This window comes from Neopelma chrysocephalum, unplaced genomic scaffold (genome assembly GCF_003984885.1).
Source record: "Neopelma chrysocephalum unplaced genomic scaffold, ASM398488v2 Primary Assembly neopelma1_25, whole genome shotgun sequence".
Lineage (NCBI taxonomy): Eukaryota > Metazoa > Chordata > Aves > Passeriformes > Pipridae > Neopelma > Neopelma chrysocephalum.
Window position 1 is genome coordinate 8,151,546 of NW_020897694.1, and position 13,716 is coordinate 8,165,261.

The 13,716-nt window shown below is 41.0% G+C and overlaps 1 protein-coding gene across 2 annotated transcripts in view; it reads right to left on the bottom strand.

The window, feature by feature from the left end:
* The window catches only part of LCP1 (lymphocyte cytosolic protein 1), a 49,432-nt gene that overhangs the window by 10,790 nt on the left and 24,926 nt on the right, over positions 1 to 13,716 (bottom strand). For both annotated transcript variants that reach the window (XM_027674350.1, XM_027674349.1), the window contains exons 2-7: positions 10,154 to 10,244; positions 8,209 to 8,360; positions 7,377 to 7,506; positions 5,858 to 5,990; positions 5,175 to 5,256; positions 2,968 to 3,133 (exon numbers count right to left, since the gene is read on the bottom strand). In XM_027674350.1, the coding sequence (XP_027530151.1) occupies positions 2,968 to 3,133; positions 5,175 to 5,256; positions 5,858 to 5,990; positions 7,377 to 7,506; positions 8,209 to 8,360; positions 10,154 to 10,220 (730 nt within the window). In that variant the 5' untranslated portion in view covers positions 10,221 to 10,244. The remainder of the gene's footprint in view (positions 1 to 2,967; positions 3,134 to 5,174; positions 5,257 to 5,857; positions 5,991 to 7,376; positions 7,507 to 8,208; positions 8,361 to 10,153; positions 10,245 to 13,716) is intronic.

Consider the following 13,716-nt stretch of genomic DNA (forward strand, 5'->3'; position numbering starts at 1 on the left):
CTAGGCCAGTGTCTGACCACCTTTATCACAAAAAATGTCTTCCTTATAGCTAGTCTAAATCTACCCTCTTTTGTTTAAAACCACTATCCCTTGTGTATCACAATAGGTCCTGCTAAAACATTTGTCCCCATCTTTCTTATAAGCCCCTTTGGGTACTGCTATAAGGTCTCCCTGGAGCCTTTTCTTCTCCAGGCTGAAAAATCCCAACTTTCCCAGTGTGCCTTCATAGAAGTGTTCCAGCACTCTGAGCCTTTCTGTGGCACTTCTCTGGACCTGCTCCAGCAGGTCCAAGTCTTTCCTGAGCTGAGAAGTCCAGAGCTGGACTCAGTGATGCTGAACATAGGGGCAAGATTGAAATGAAAATATGAACATAGACTTTCTGCAGCTTAGATTAAAGAAATCTCAGTGACCTTCACACTGAAACTGGATTCACACAGGTATTCTGGAGTACTTGCACATGACTTCATGGGTTTGCGGGCCAGTAGGGTTAACTCATCTGTCAATTGGAGAAGATACCCTATTTTATAGAAAAATTAATATCGTATTCATGTTCATAAAAGGAGAAACAGATAGGAGGGAAGGACTGACTCTTGCAACTGCAGTATGTTCAGCTGATCTCTGGAGCGTGAAAGGCTTTAGAACAAGTTTTGAAAAGAAGAACGAATAACCCGAAAACTAGTTATTAATGTGATAAAAGGGGAGAGCGTGTCACACTACTCTGATCTTCTTCCAATATCTTTTGTCAATCCTTGAAAGAAATATGGATTTGCTACATAAAGGAAACAGTGGAGACATACTATATCTGGAGTTCCATAGATAATTTGATATAGGGTGCAATGGGGTTAAACTGGACCAGAGGGGGATAATAGAAGCATTTGAAACTAGACAGAAGATTTTACGAAGAAAACAGTGTTAACTGTAGGCTGGAAGAAGGATTCTTGTGGAGTTGATCATGGATTGATTTTTGGATTAATGTTTTCTTTTTTTTTTTTTTGCATCAATCATCTTGGTCTGTATGGCCAGTCTTCGCAAACGAAGATTTTGGGAAAGGTCTTTTACCTTTCAAGCCTGCGCAATGGATTTTTTAGGTGAGACACAGCATGCGCTGAACTGAGCCCACCCTTTAATCCTAAGGTTCATCTGCCGGGGCCAAGCAAGCTTGGACAATGGCAGTGAGGTCCTCAGGACGTAGGTTTGTTTAGAGTGACCTTCTCATAGATGGATGGCCACACAGGGCTAACGGGCTCCATCTGCCCGGGGGACCGGGAATCGAACCTGGGTCGCTGCGGTGAGAGTGCCGCATCCTAACCACTAGGCCACCAGTCTACCACAATCATCTTGGTACAAATACTAGCAATGTGCTAAAAATGTGAAGATGATATTCACTAGGTGGCATAGTCAATACAGAGGACGATCAGGAAATCAGACAGAGTGAACTAGATGACAGTAATAAAAATGGAATGTAATTTAATAGTGCCATGTTCAAAGACACATACTAGGGAATTGATATGAATAACTGCTATTAGCTAAAAGCTTATATGAACAGAGGATGAGAACAACATGAGTGTATTAGATATCTTCTGAGCTACTCTGAGCCACCATTTGATATGACCATAGGAAAAACAAACATGATATTGAGTGCATCCCAAGTAATTCCCATAGAGGTTGGGATGTACTACTGTCTTGATATCATATGCTTGGGAAAGTTCATTGGAAATACAGTATCCCATGTTCAAGAAAGGGGAATTTTACCTGGAACAGCTGTAGAGAAGGGCTATCAGGGAAAGATAGAACCTGAAAAGAAATCAAAATTATCTTGGCTTGTCTACCCTGACAAACTGAAGTTTTAGATGAGAAGTGAAGGAGAAAATATCAGAAAGTCAAAATAGCAATTAAGCAAGGCAAGGCTACCTACAAAGGAATGGAAACTGGAAACTCTGGGAACTGGTGGCTCTGGCAATAAAAGGTATAGAAATGTGAAAGGGGTGAGGCAATGGAGGTCACACCTGCATGGAAACTAGAGGAAAGAAGTGTCACTGTTGGTTGAGCAGACTATCCAGAGGCATGGGGAACAAGGCAGCAAGATGAGGTGCCATGTGAACTGCATGTACGCACCCACACCCTCACCCTGCAGCTACTTCATTGAGAATTTTGGCATTGGTAGATACAACTGGAGTGCCAGTTTGTGGCTCCCCAATATGACAGAGACATTGACAAACTGAGGCAAATTAGTGGAGGGAGACCAAGCTGGTTGGATCGGAGTATATGATATATGGGAAAAGAATGAAAAAACTGTGTTTATTTAGCTTGGAAAGAGGTTTGAGAGGGGAACAGGTACTGTCTTCAACCATTACAGAGGAACCAGGTCTGCATTTGCCCAGTATGCAAAGCAAAAGCATGAGAAGGTTCGGACACAAGGTGCAGGAAGGGAAATTCCAACTAGGTATAAGAAAAAAAATTCAGAGCAAGAGTGGTTGGGCTCTGGAATAGGCTGCCCAAAGAATACTGGAGAAGGTCCTGAGCAACCTCATCTACCTGTACTGCTGTAAGCAGGTAGCTCGGTGGTTGAATCAGAGGACCTCCAGAGGTTCCTTCCAGCCTAAATTATTCTGTAATTCTATAATTCTGATTTCACAAAGAAAGAGGAGATGATTGGCAATTAAGCAAGAAAGAGCAAAGCTTTCTGAATGCAGACTTCCTTATCCCAGATTTAATGCCAAAACACCAATACTTGAGGGTAGACCATTATTCCTGATCCAATGAGACTGAAATGGCTCTGATCATATAAGTCTACAGACAGCCTTGGACTTTTGACTGCTGGAACTTGTGAAAAGCAAGGAAAAGTAGAGCAGTCAAGAAAACAGGTAACATATACTTGAAGAAAAATTGATTTTTTTTTAAAAGACCTTTACCCTAAAGACTGTTCAGTGATAACAGTAGAGAACTGAAATCAAGAGCCATACATACCTTCATTCCTGCTGATCTCTATGTCAGCAAAGAGTCCAATTTTGATGACTTGCCATAAAAGACCCAGAACCAGGTAAGGTTTCCCTTCTTTTAAGTCTTCAGCTCCAATGTTAACAACATGGCACCCAATGGCTGAAGCAGAGTTCAGGGCCAAGTTCAGATTTTCCTAGAGAAAGAAGAGATGTTTTGAATGATGCAACTGGGGAACTGAGGATACAGGAAGGGAGCACAGCCAAAACTAGTGAAATCTGCAGGCAGCCTCACTGTGTATGCATTTATGTACATAGAACCATGTCTTTCCTGATGCAGTGCTCCAGGTGAAGTCTTACCAGAGTAGAGGGACAGAATCACCTCCCGTGACCTGCTAGCCATACATCTTTTGATGCAGCCCAGGATACATGTCTGACCACCGGGAGCAGGGGAATACAGTATCTCCTGGGGAGTACAGGTAAGTTCTGGGTCCCAACATGAAGACAGAAAGAACCTCTCTTTGGCAAAGGTGAAAGAAACCATGTCACAGGGCATTGGAGATCAAAGCATATGTCTGTATTCACAGTGATGTCCTGGCTCAAACCTGGTTACCAAAGTCAGGATCTCCCTGTAACTAATGCTCAAGCACATGCTCAAGTACAGACTTAGCTACAGCATGGGGCAGGCTCTCCTCTGCTCAGTCTTGCCCATGTGGAGGAACGAGGGAGCTACAACCCAAGTGACTGACAGATATTCCGGGCCCAGCTCTCCCTAAGCACTGTGCAAAAGCTCTGATGCCTAAGTTACAAGTTACTAGCTGGCAGTGTTTACAAAAAGCACACTGTCATAGGAATCAGTATGATTCCTGTTAAGTTTTTAACCTCGCAGTTCAGTCAAGGTCAGAACTGGTGAAGTCTGGATATTTTCTTTCTGAACTTCAGATTACGGACTCCTGGGAGTGTTCAGTGGAATCAGAGGGACACTGATTCACAATGAGGGGCACAAAGCAAGTGATATTTCAGGAACGTTATGTTCCTTCGCCACTTCCATTTAAAAAAAAGGAAATAAGAAAATTTGAGCCATAGGTCCACACTATTAAAAAAGGTGGCTTGGTAAGCAGAGGACAAGTAAAGCGGGAAAAGAAGCCTGGAAAATATAATTTATGATACAGATTTGCAATTTTTCACGTGAATTTCAGCACTGCTGGCATGACAGGGAGATCAGATTAGATACCAAATGCAGAGAGAGACACAATGTAAATTCTCATAAGCTAGAAAAATTGGACCATTTCAAATTAATTACCTTTTCTCCACCAGATAGCTGTAAAAGGGTTAAGTTAAAGTGGAAGCTATATTGATCAAATCATGTCTATCTGTGACACGGATTGATCTGAGCTGCATCATTAAGCTATGCTGCTGACCAAAACGATTAGAACTGAAAAATGTGGTATACAGCATAGAAATCCAATTTAATGGCTTTCGAGCTTACTTGAGTCTGGCTAATGTTGATCAATTCAGAGTAGCTGAGGGCTAAACTGGATTAGGTTCATGTCTATTTCATATATCTATTTATATTCTATACCCAGATACAAAGATGTTGTTCATATAAAAACCTCTCTACATACTGCTCCGTGAGAAACACAATAAACTTTAAATAGGTGAAAATTAGCACTATTATTTGTCCAATTTTAAAGTCATACACATGTGCATGTAATAGAAATAAAGTGCTTCAGTATTCAAGGTGAAATAGCAAGGCTTGTAAAAGGTAGGCAAAGGTTGTAGTCCCATTTCAGGCATGTTGCACACCATGGTACTTCCAGGATCGCAGTTAATATTTTGGTGAGGACATCAGACTGCAATACAGCAGTTGTGAGGTCAAGTCCATCACCATGCCTTAGATGTGGGGTTCAGCTTTTGAGAGCTACTCCAGATGGAATGGATCACTGTACTATCTAGTTGCTCTTGCATTCATATGGCATCTGCCAAAAAAGTATCTAAAGCTTTGATCTGGTAAACATTATACATTGTGTTTGGTTAGTCAGATTGCTCATACTTTTGGAGAGAAACAGAAATATAAGTCTTTAGTTTTTATGACGTGGACCTGAGCATCTCACTTTGCCACAAACAACTTTGCATGATTGTACTGGACAGAACCACGGTATATCCAGCCTTTGCTCTAAGTGATTATGTGAAAGGATCCTAAGGGGAGAAGAAAAGAATCTTGTTGTATTTTAGTACCTGTATTGTGAAGGGTGTGAGCTTCTTTTTGTTGATTGTTCTCTCATCAATGGTATCTGGCACTGAAAAGTTGATCATCTTACTGGAAATATAAGGAAAAAAACCCAAGAAATACACTAACAACTATACATGCACAAAATACAGACATAGCTACAGATACACTACATTTTAGGACAAGTCCAAGAGCTGGAGAGTGACTTAACAAATATAGATAGTCACCCCCTGTTTCTACATATACACATAGAAGCACACACTCAATACTTGAGCAATTCTTTTGGGTCACATACAGATTGTAATACAGGTGTGAGGCCAAGAATGCCACAAGGTGAAGTCATATGAAAAGTTTATTGTGCAGAAAATGTCTGTGAAAGCACTCACTATTTTGTGCTGCTTTGTGTGAAACCCCAAAAGTCCTTAGGCAAAAATAAAACCAAGTAGCTCCTCAAATTTCACTGACTTCATCTAATTGTAAGGGTCTAGAGGCAAGAAAAAATCCTCATTAAACATGAAAGATGCTTTATATTTTTGAAGATAAAAGAAGCAAAAAACCATGGAATTATTAAGGCCCTGAGTCTGCTAAGGTTCATGAGCTTATTGTAAATTCAGCAGCTTCTGTTTAAGCATAGATGTGAGTTTTTGCAGACTCATGGTTCCCATTTGTGAGAAAGACAGGTATTATTTACCAAAGCACTATGCCATCACCGACTGCCTGGAAGAGGTCATCTGTTTCTGGATTCATTGGGACCACGTGCTTACAGTCAGGGTCTTTCTCAAGGGCTTTGTTAATCCAGTTGACAAAGGCATATTTTTCTTCCTCTGCGGACACAATGTCAAATCCATCAGTTTGCTGTGCAGTACCTCTACCATCATTTTACTTTAAAAGGCAGAACTCCTGGGGCAGACATCTCTCCCACCAGTGTGACTGATCGACAAAACCCTAAATGGAAGAAGGCTCTGAGGAGACAAGAAAATGAGCTGAAGACAGCAGTGGGCTTGAGCTGGTTAATATGCCGTTGATACTCCTTCTCACTCACCGAGGTTGCCTGGTGTCATGAGGGCAAGCGTATTATAGAGACTGGTAGTGAAGTTCGTGTGATTCAACTATATGGTGCAGATGCTAAGCTCTGCAAAGAGTATTTTGTACATGCACCATAATTTGAATCCATTTTTGTACCATTCTGCTAAATAGAAATCCCACATAACTTCAAATAAATTCAAGTAAGTCAATTCTGTATTGTACTTTACACCCTCTTCATGTGGAATATCTAGATTGGATTGACCAATATTTTGAATGCATTGTTGTATCACTCCACTAAATAGAAATCCCACATAGCTTCAAATAATCAATTCTGTACTGTACATTACGCTCTCTTCATGTGGAATATCTAGATTTGCCAGGATTGGACTCTGACAAGGAGCATTCAGAGGGTAATGGGCAAATGTTGCCTGTAGTTCAACAGGGCTGTAGCATAGGTGTCCTGTACCAGCAAGAGCTCACACTGCCCCAGTAGCTCAGAGAAGGAAATGGCTGTGCTCAGGTGGATGGAAACATCACAGGAAGCATCCTCTGTTCTCCTTGCCCTGGAGAGAGTCAGTCCCCCACTCTTGCCCCTGAAGAAGACAGTCAAGAGTAGGATCTCCTCCCTGTGGAGCTGCTTCAGTGTGAGCTGTGCCCAGGCAGCAACAGAAGCAACCATGGCTGCCCTAAACTTTCAGCTTGGAGAAACAGGCTGGGATAAGAGCCCTGATGGTGTTGTGCCCTCTACAGAAAAAAAGTCAGGAACTATCTGAGTTTACAGAATAACTGACAGACTACTGGTAAAATGTATGAGGAAATGGGTTAGAAACAGCGAGGAACCTGTGTCTTCCCTCACTGGTGAGCAGGACATCAACGGGCCAGTCTCTGTGCTGCTGCAGCTCCAGCAGGACTGCAGTGTATTTAAAGTAATGGAAGATAAATAGGCTGGAGCTTCCTCCTGTAGCCACAGCTGTGACCAACCCAGTAAACTGCCTCAAGTTACTTTTGACAAAGACCCTGCTCTGGTGCTTTGTCACCTTCACAGCTCTTTGGCACACGCCAGCCTTGACTGAGCAGCCATCAAAGATCACTGAGGCCAGAGCACCTGGGCTTGCACTGAGATAAGGTGCACGTGATCTCTGAGGCCTCACTTATTGCTATCAACACAGGACAGCTGTACCTACCTGAGTAAGAGTGTTGTGTGCCAGCACTGGACTGCTCGGATGTCCCACCAATAGCACAGATCCCCTCCTTCTTGTTGATTTGTTTTCGGAATGACTTGGCAACATCATCACTCTTCAGGTTTTGGAAAATCTTTCAAGCATGAGAGACAATTTTAAAATTTTAGAGAATTAAACCAAGCTAAAACAGTGAGCTCTTGGGACAGGAGACACATTCTCTCTGCTTCATAAATAGGGAAGGACAGCTTGAGTATTTTTCAATGGGTTTCTGTGTACAGTCTGTGTATCTGCTGTGGTACAACAGGATTATGCACAGCTTTTATGCTTTCAAAGCAGTGAACAAGAATTGGCTAAATAACAGAAATGTTGCTTTGGAGGAGAGCAGTTTGGGTTTTAAGAAAGGGCAAGTAAAAACCTGCTTCTCCATCCCAAGGGAAATTCTACTATTTTAGTGTTTGCTTTTGACCCAGTTCAGACCAGAAAAAAGAAAAATGCCTCATAAAGTTTTCAGTTTCAATCTGCTCAAACTTTTTGTAATCATCTAGCCAGAACATAATCTTTTTGCAACTTGTAACTGAAGAACTTTATCTTGCTGCATCAGCCAAACTGAAACATACAAAATGAAATAAGCAGCTGCGTTCATGTAACTTGTCCCAGTTAATTGTAGGATTTCTAGTTTGGTTACCTTCTGCTTTCAACTTTTTCAATGAGGAGACTCCTCAGATTAACGAGGTGCCCATGAGACCCTACGCTTGTGCCTCTGCTGTGACCTGGGGGCTGCCTTGAGTACCCCACCTGGCATTTTACTTACTGAAATAAATAACATCTTACTTACTGAAATAAATTCATCAAAACTGATCCTGCCATTCCCTGTGGTTGTCAGATTCTGAATGAGTTCTCTGGCTTTATATCCTGGGAGAGGGAGATTGGCTGCCTTTAACACTTCTGTTAACTCATTGGCATCGATGAAGCCATCCCCATTGATATCTGCAAAAATTAAAGCAAATTTTACATTTTACATCACCCAAATGAAATTTTCTGCATATAAAGGCTGTTGTTTTTATTTTGCCCAAGGAAAGGTAGTTTACATATAAAGATCTATTGTCTCAAAATCTGGTATTTTCAACTGCTTTGGTGTCATTCACCCTCAAGAAAAAATTACAATCACCTTTTAAAAAACAAAAACTCATAGTGATGAATTTATATTTTTTTTGCCATATAGTAATAACTTAACAAAGCTGGGTTTAAATGGATATAACTGCCTTTCCAAGATGTACATACAGACAAAGATGATTTATAGAGGAATCATCCTTTTTACAGAACAGCTAAAGAAGTTGATGCAATATACATGTGCATTTGTTATATAACTTCTGATTTTGGCCTGTTTTCTGCATATAATATCATCAGAAGTAATAAATTGAGAGGCTTGGAACTGCATATGGTCATCCTCAAAATACAAACTTGGATGTTTCTTTGTGATGGTGCTAACATAAATAGTTGTGCTGAGCTTCCTGCAAGATCTGGGGTAGTATTTTATGAGAAGATCATAAGCACAGGTTACACAGTCCTTTTTTCTCCACTAGTTTACGAAAAAATCCACAGATAAAAATGCAAACTGAGTTTATCACATGGAGAGTTTCTGTTAAAACATTATGGTTATGTACATAGATATATGTACATATAGTTTTCATATTTGGCTTTTATATATCTGTGTGTTTCTTTTTTTACAGTTTTTTTCCACCAGCCTGCAGGCTGAGGTGATTTCAAAGAAGTGCATGCTGATTTCCTGCATAGTAAGTTGCAGTTTGAGTCACTTGTTGCATGCTGTGAAAAGGCACTCAGCTCTCAACATCAGTAGCATGGATTAATACAGATTGCAAAGAATATCCTACCCATTTCTGAAGTCATACAACAAAAGGATCTCGACTTGGAGAGGGAAATGTCTAGGAGAGGAATGAGAGCCGCTTTCTAGCATTTTGGGTGAGCAACCTGAGCAACCTGGACTAGTGAAAGGTATCCCTGCACATGGCAAGGGAGTTGGAACGAGATCATCTTTAAGTTCCCTTCCAATGCAAACCATGCTAGTATTCTATGATTTGTCTTGTCAGTGCATTCGGTGTATGGGACACTCACAGAGACCAGATTTTTAAGATTGCCAGCCTAGACTACTGCGCGCTCAGAAATCAAACAACCACCACCTAACAACTGATTAATGCATAATCCAGCAAGGCTGATAGATCTGCTAATAAAAGTTAAGTGAGCTGTGAGAAGAACTTTTCTTGGAATTTGGGTAGACAGTGATGGGTCTGTGTGATGTGACTTTGAAAGAGACAAATCAGATGAGACCTTTAAAGGTTTGGAAAGGAAACACATATTAAAATATATGGGGTTTGAAAGATCATTGTAAAGGCATTATAAATTTTTTAGCCATTTGCGCATTTGTCTTCTCCATACTCTTCCTTCCCATAGGGAGTACTCAATTCACATTAAAATACAACCTTTTTGCCTTCCGAATAATTCGTCAGAAATTAACAATATTCTTAGCAAACCCCGCTGGAGCCCAACATCCTCCTCTGGTAAGAGGACATTGCTCGGCAGCGTGCTACTGTGGTTTCATCTGTGAGACCTGCAGTGGCAGGAAAAAGACTTTCTGTGGTTGCTGTGACACAGCAGATCAGTGCTGGAGCAAACTCCATTTCTTCACAGCTGGTCAGTACATGACAAAAGAGCTTGCTATGGCCTCACACTTCAGCCGTGTCTTTCCTGTTCTCTGTACTCACCGACTTTGCTGAAAGCCTCCTGTAGCTCTCCCATCTCCTCCTCTGAGAAGTGTGCTGTTGACGCCATTTTTTATTTCTCTGAGTGGCAGGTCTGCAAGAGGAAAACACTTCTTTTTAATTGGTGCTTTTTGGATTTGCAGCTGTGATGCAAAAGAGAGGTTTTCACTTGGATTTTCCAAGTCCCAGAGCAGCTCCCCATAGCTGAAAACCCAGCTCCTCTCTGTATCCTGAAATCAAGTGAAGGGGTAAAATCCTGTGTACTTAAAATACAAATCCATGTCCCTCTTGTTGTTTTGCCAGGCCCTGCTCAAAATCCCAACAGTTTTATTTATCTAATTTAATTGGAATTAAATCCTACCTCTGCAAACTTTTGCTTCTCAAGGAGAAAGCAAACCAAATTATGCTGGCTCTTGCTATTCCCCCTTGGAAACACAATTCACAATGAATTTCTTTGGTAGTGCTGGCAGAGAAGCAGCAGCCCTGGGTGCTTCCCAGGGCTCTGGGTTGGAGTGAGAGCACCAGGGGATATTTGCACTGCTTACCTTTGCACTGCTGACCTAATGAGGAGGCTGGGTCACCTTTACAAGGTGGAGGGTTGGAGAGAAGCTCCTTCACAAGGTGTTCAGAGCACCAGGTCTGGCTTCCCAGAAGTCAGCTACTTCTTTTAAGGACTTTCCTCCCAAGGTATCTAAGTGCCTGAGATTGGGTAGCTTTGGGAATGTGTGGCTGGAAGGAGTTTTCCTGCCTTTTCTCTCATCAAAGATATAAAGCAGGAGAAAGGATTGGACTTTCACTTTCTAGATAGCTTTCTTAATAATCAGAATAGGAGAGTTTACTTCCTTGTATCACATCTTTAAATACACTGCCAGAAGATGCACATTATAACCCTTTGCTTTTTCATGCACCTACTGTCCCTTGCATCTATTCATGAGGAAACTATTCAGGAGACAGACTATCTATTATTCTATATTTGTGAGAATGACTCTAGTGTCCTATGTCTCTTTAACTATTAATTAACCAAGCAACTATTTAAATAGAATGGCATAGAAACCTGAGTTGATCTTGGGAAGTGGTTGCTGTAGCTACAGTGTTCAAATGAGAGGGGGAAAAAAATCAGAAATACCCCATTCCCAGACTAAAATTAATATTGCAAAATAAGAAAAAAAAATACAGGTTTGCTATAGCCCTCTTAAAAAAAAGGCAGATTTAGGTACAGCCTGTCTGGGCTTCAGATTCAATGCTCTCCTGAACTCATGCATTGATTCCGTGTATCTGTGAAAACCACTATGGACATAGCTTTGAAATAGCCCAAAGGCAATCTCATGTGATTAGCTTCTTGTCAGTTGTCTCCCTCTAGCATTATGCACACTTTTTCTGCCTAGTCACTGTGGTTTTAGGATAAGGACAGCAGTGAAAAATCCATTTGTTCACTCCAACCTTCACAAGTAGAGAAATGCAGAAGAATCCACAATACCATCGCTCTTGTGGCATGAAAACGCATGTGCAGTTTTCAGCAAAATGGAGCTGATGATTGCTATTGAAATACAATATTAAAAGTGGTTCTACCCACCATTCTTTAAAGGATTACCTTCAAAAATCCCTCTGATACGCTAGCAATGTGGGTTATGTATAGTAGGGTAAAATTAGATCCATAGTCTTCCTCCATCATCCTAGCATCTTTCCTGCCTCTGATGCCTCACTATCAATCTATTTTGTTGCCTGCTGTGTGTTTTTGCAAATTGTGGATTATAAAATGCACGTGGACACATGAAATTCTTACACTATCAGCAAGAAAATCCATATTCCGCTGCAAGATCATCTCTTCTAGTCCAGTCACTTGATCAAGCAATATAATTTGCCATACAACTTTTGATAGCATTAAGACTGTTCTAGGCTTAATGGGTAAGAAACACCACAGGTTGTTGCCTATAATATTACTTTTGCAAAGCGACCTTGAGGAAAAATTATCACCAACATAATATGGACTCTTCTTGATTGCATAAGAAGTTGTGGCCTCTGATAAGTGATCTGTTAAATACAGAGAATCTTATTAATAGTACATCTGTTTGCATATGTGGGCATTTATACTACTAATAATAATAGGATGAAGGGCTTTGCTGTAATGACCCCTCTTGACATGATTTTTAGGTCAGTATTATCTACTCCATTGTAAAGGTAACTACGCTTGGCTGAGCAACCAGATGCATCTCTACACCGAGAACTAGAATAGGTCCTTGATCAGCTGAGGAGTATTTGTACTCAGGCAGCAGAAGGATTGTCACTGCCTGCTCCAACACACAACTGAGTTTCTTCTACATTTTCAGCCCCCTATTATCTCTTGATTTCAGCCTGTCAGCTCCAGCATCTAACATCACTGGGTATTGCTGACTAATACCCCACTCTCTTTTTGCAGCTGTGAGATTTGGACAGGCACCCTGCTGCCACCTGCACAGCTATTTTGGCAGGTCAAATGCATCATAACCCATTATCTCTCTGAGGGTTTGACACTGGTGCTTACCACAGTACGTAAAGTCCATACCAACAGAAAAAATCCATACCACATAATGCCACGTAAAATCCAAACCAAAAAAAAATCCCTTTATAGCCACCACCTCTATGTAGTTTCAGGGTTATCTCTAATGCCATTTTCAGCAAGGGAATGCAATAAAAGCAGGGAAAAAGTTTAATATCTTCACTCCAGATCTTCTAGACTCATCAGCAGCCAGAAGACCTCTGCCAACCCCCTTGTCAAGCATGTGAAAGCCCTTCAATTTACACTCAATTAATCAAACCCAGAATTTTTAGATTAAAGGTTTCAGAGTTATTTCCAATTAAAAATCACTGTCATTTTTTAAATTGTTCAAGTAGTAAAGACAAAACACGAGGAAATCAAGAGATTAAAAGTCTAAAGCTTTAAAGGAGAAAATGACATAAAGGAGAAAATCCGCTTTCAAAAACCTACTTTTCAGTATATAAAATGCTTATTTTGCTTACATCATTAAATGATGATACTTAGACACACAGAAATGTAAAATGCTTCTGGATAATGCTGTGAGAGGTCAGGCTCAATATTTTCCTTCTGATTTTATCAGCCAAAAGCAGAGCCATTTGCTCCTAGGGGCAATCACTTACAGCACTTCACCATCCTCAGTGCAAACTGAAAATACTTTGGGCATCCCATCGAGAGGGCATCCAACAATCCTGGGTGAGTAGCCCAATTACTGACAACCCACAAGGCATTGCAAGCACATGGTGCACTGCTCTGCTCCAAACCATTTGCCAAATCAATATGACAAGACAGATGCAGAGAAAAAAATGCAGAAGATAAGAGCAGAAGAGAATATGTGTAAATGATGAGCAATATGAACAAGTTGAAAAAGCTACCTTGAAGACAATAGTTGTTGAGGAGCTACCTGAGGGAGACGCAAAGGGAAAATCAGCTGGTGAGACCCAGGAGATGGCTTTGAGCCCAGTGATGTACGGCAAGAAGCAAAGAAAAAAGCTGGGCAGGGGAGAGGCATGGCAACACAGAGGGAGTTTAATAAGGACTGAATGCAAACAGC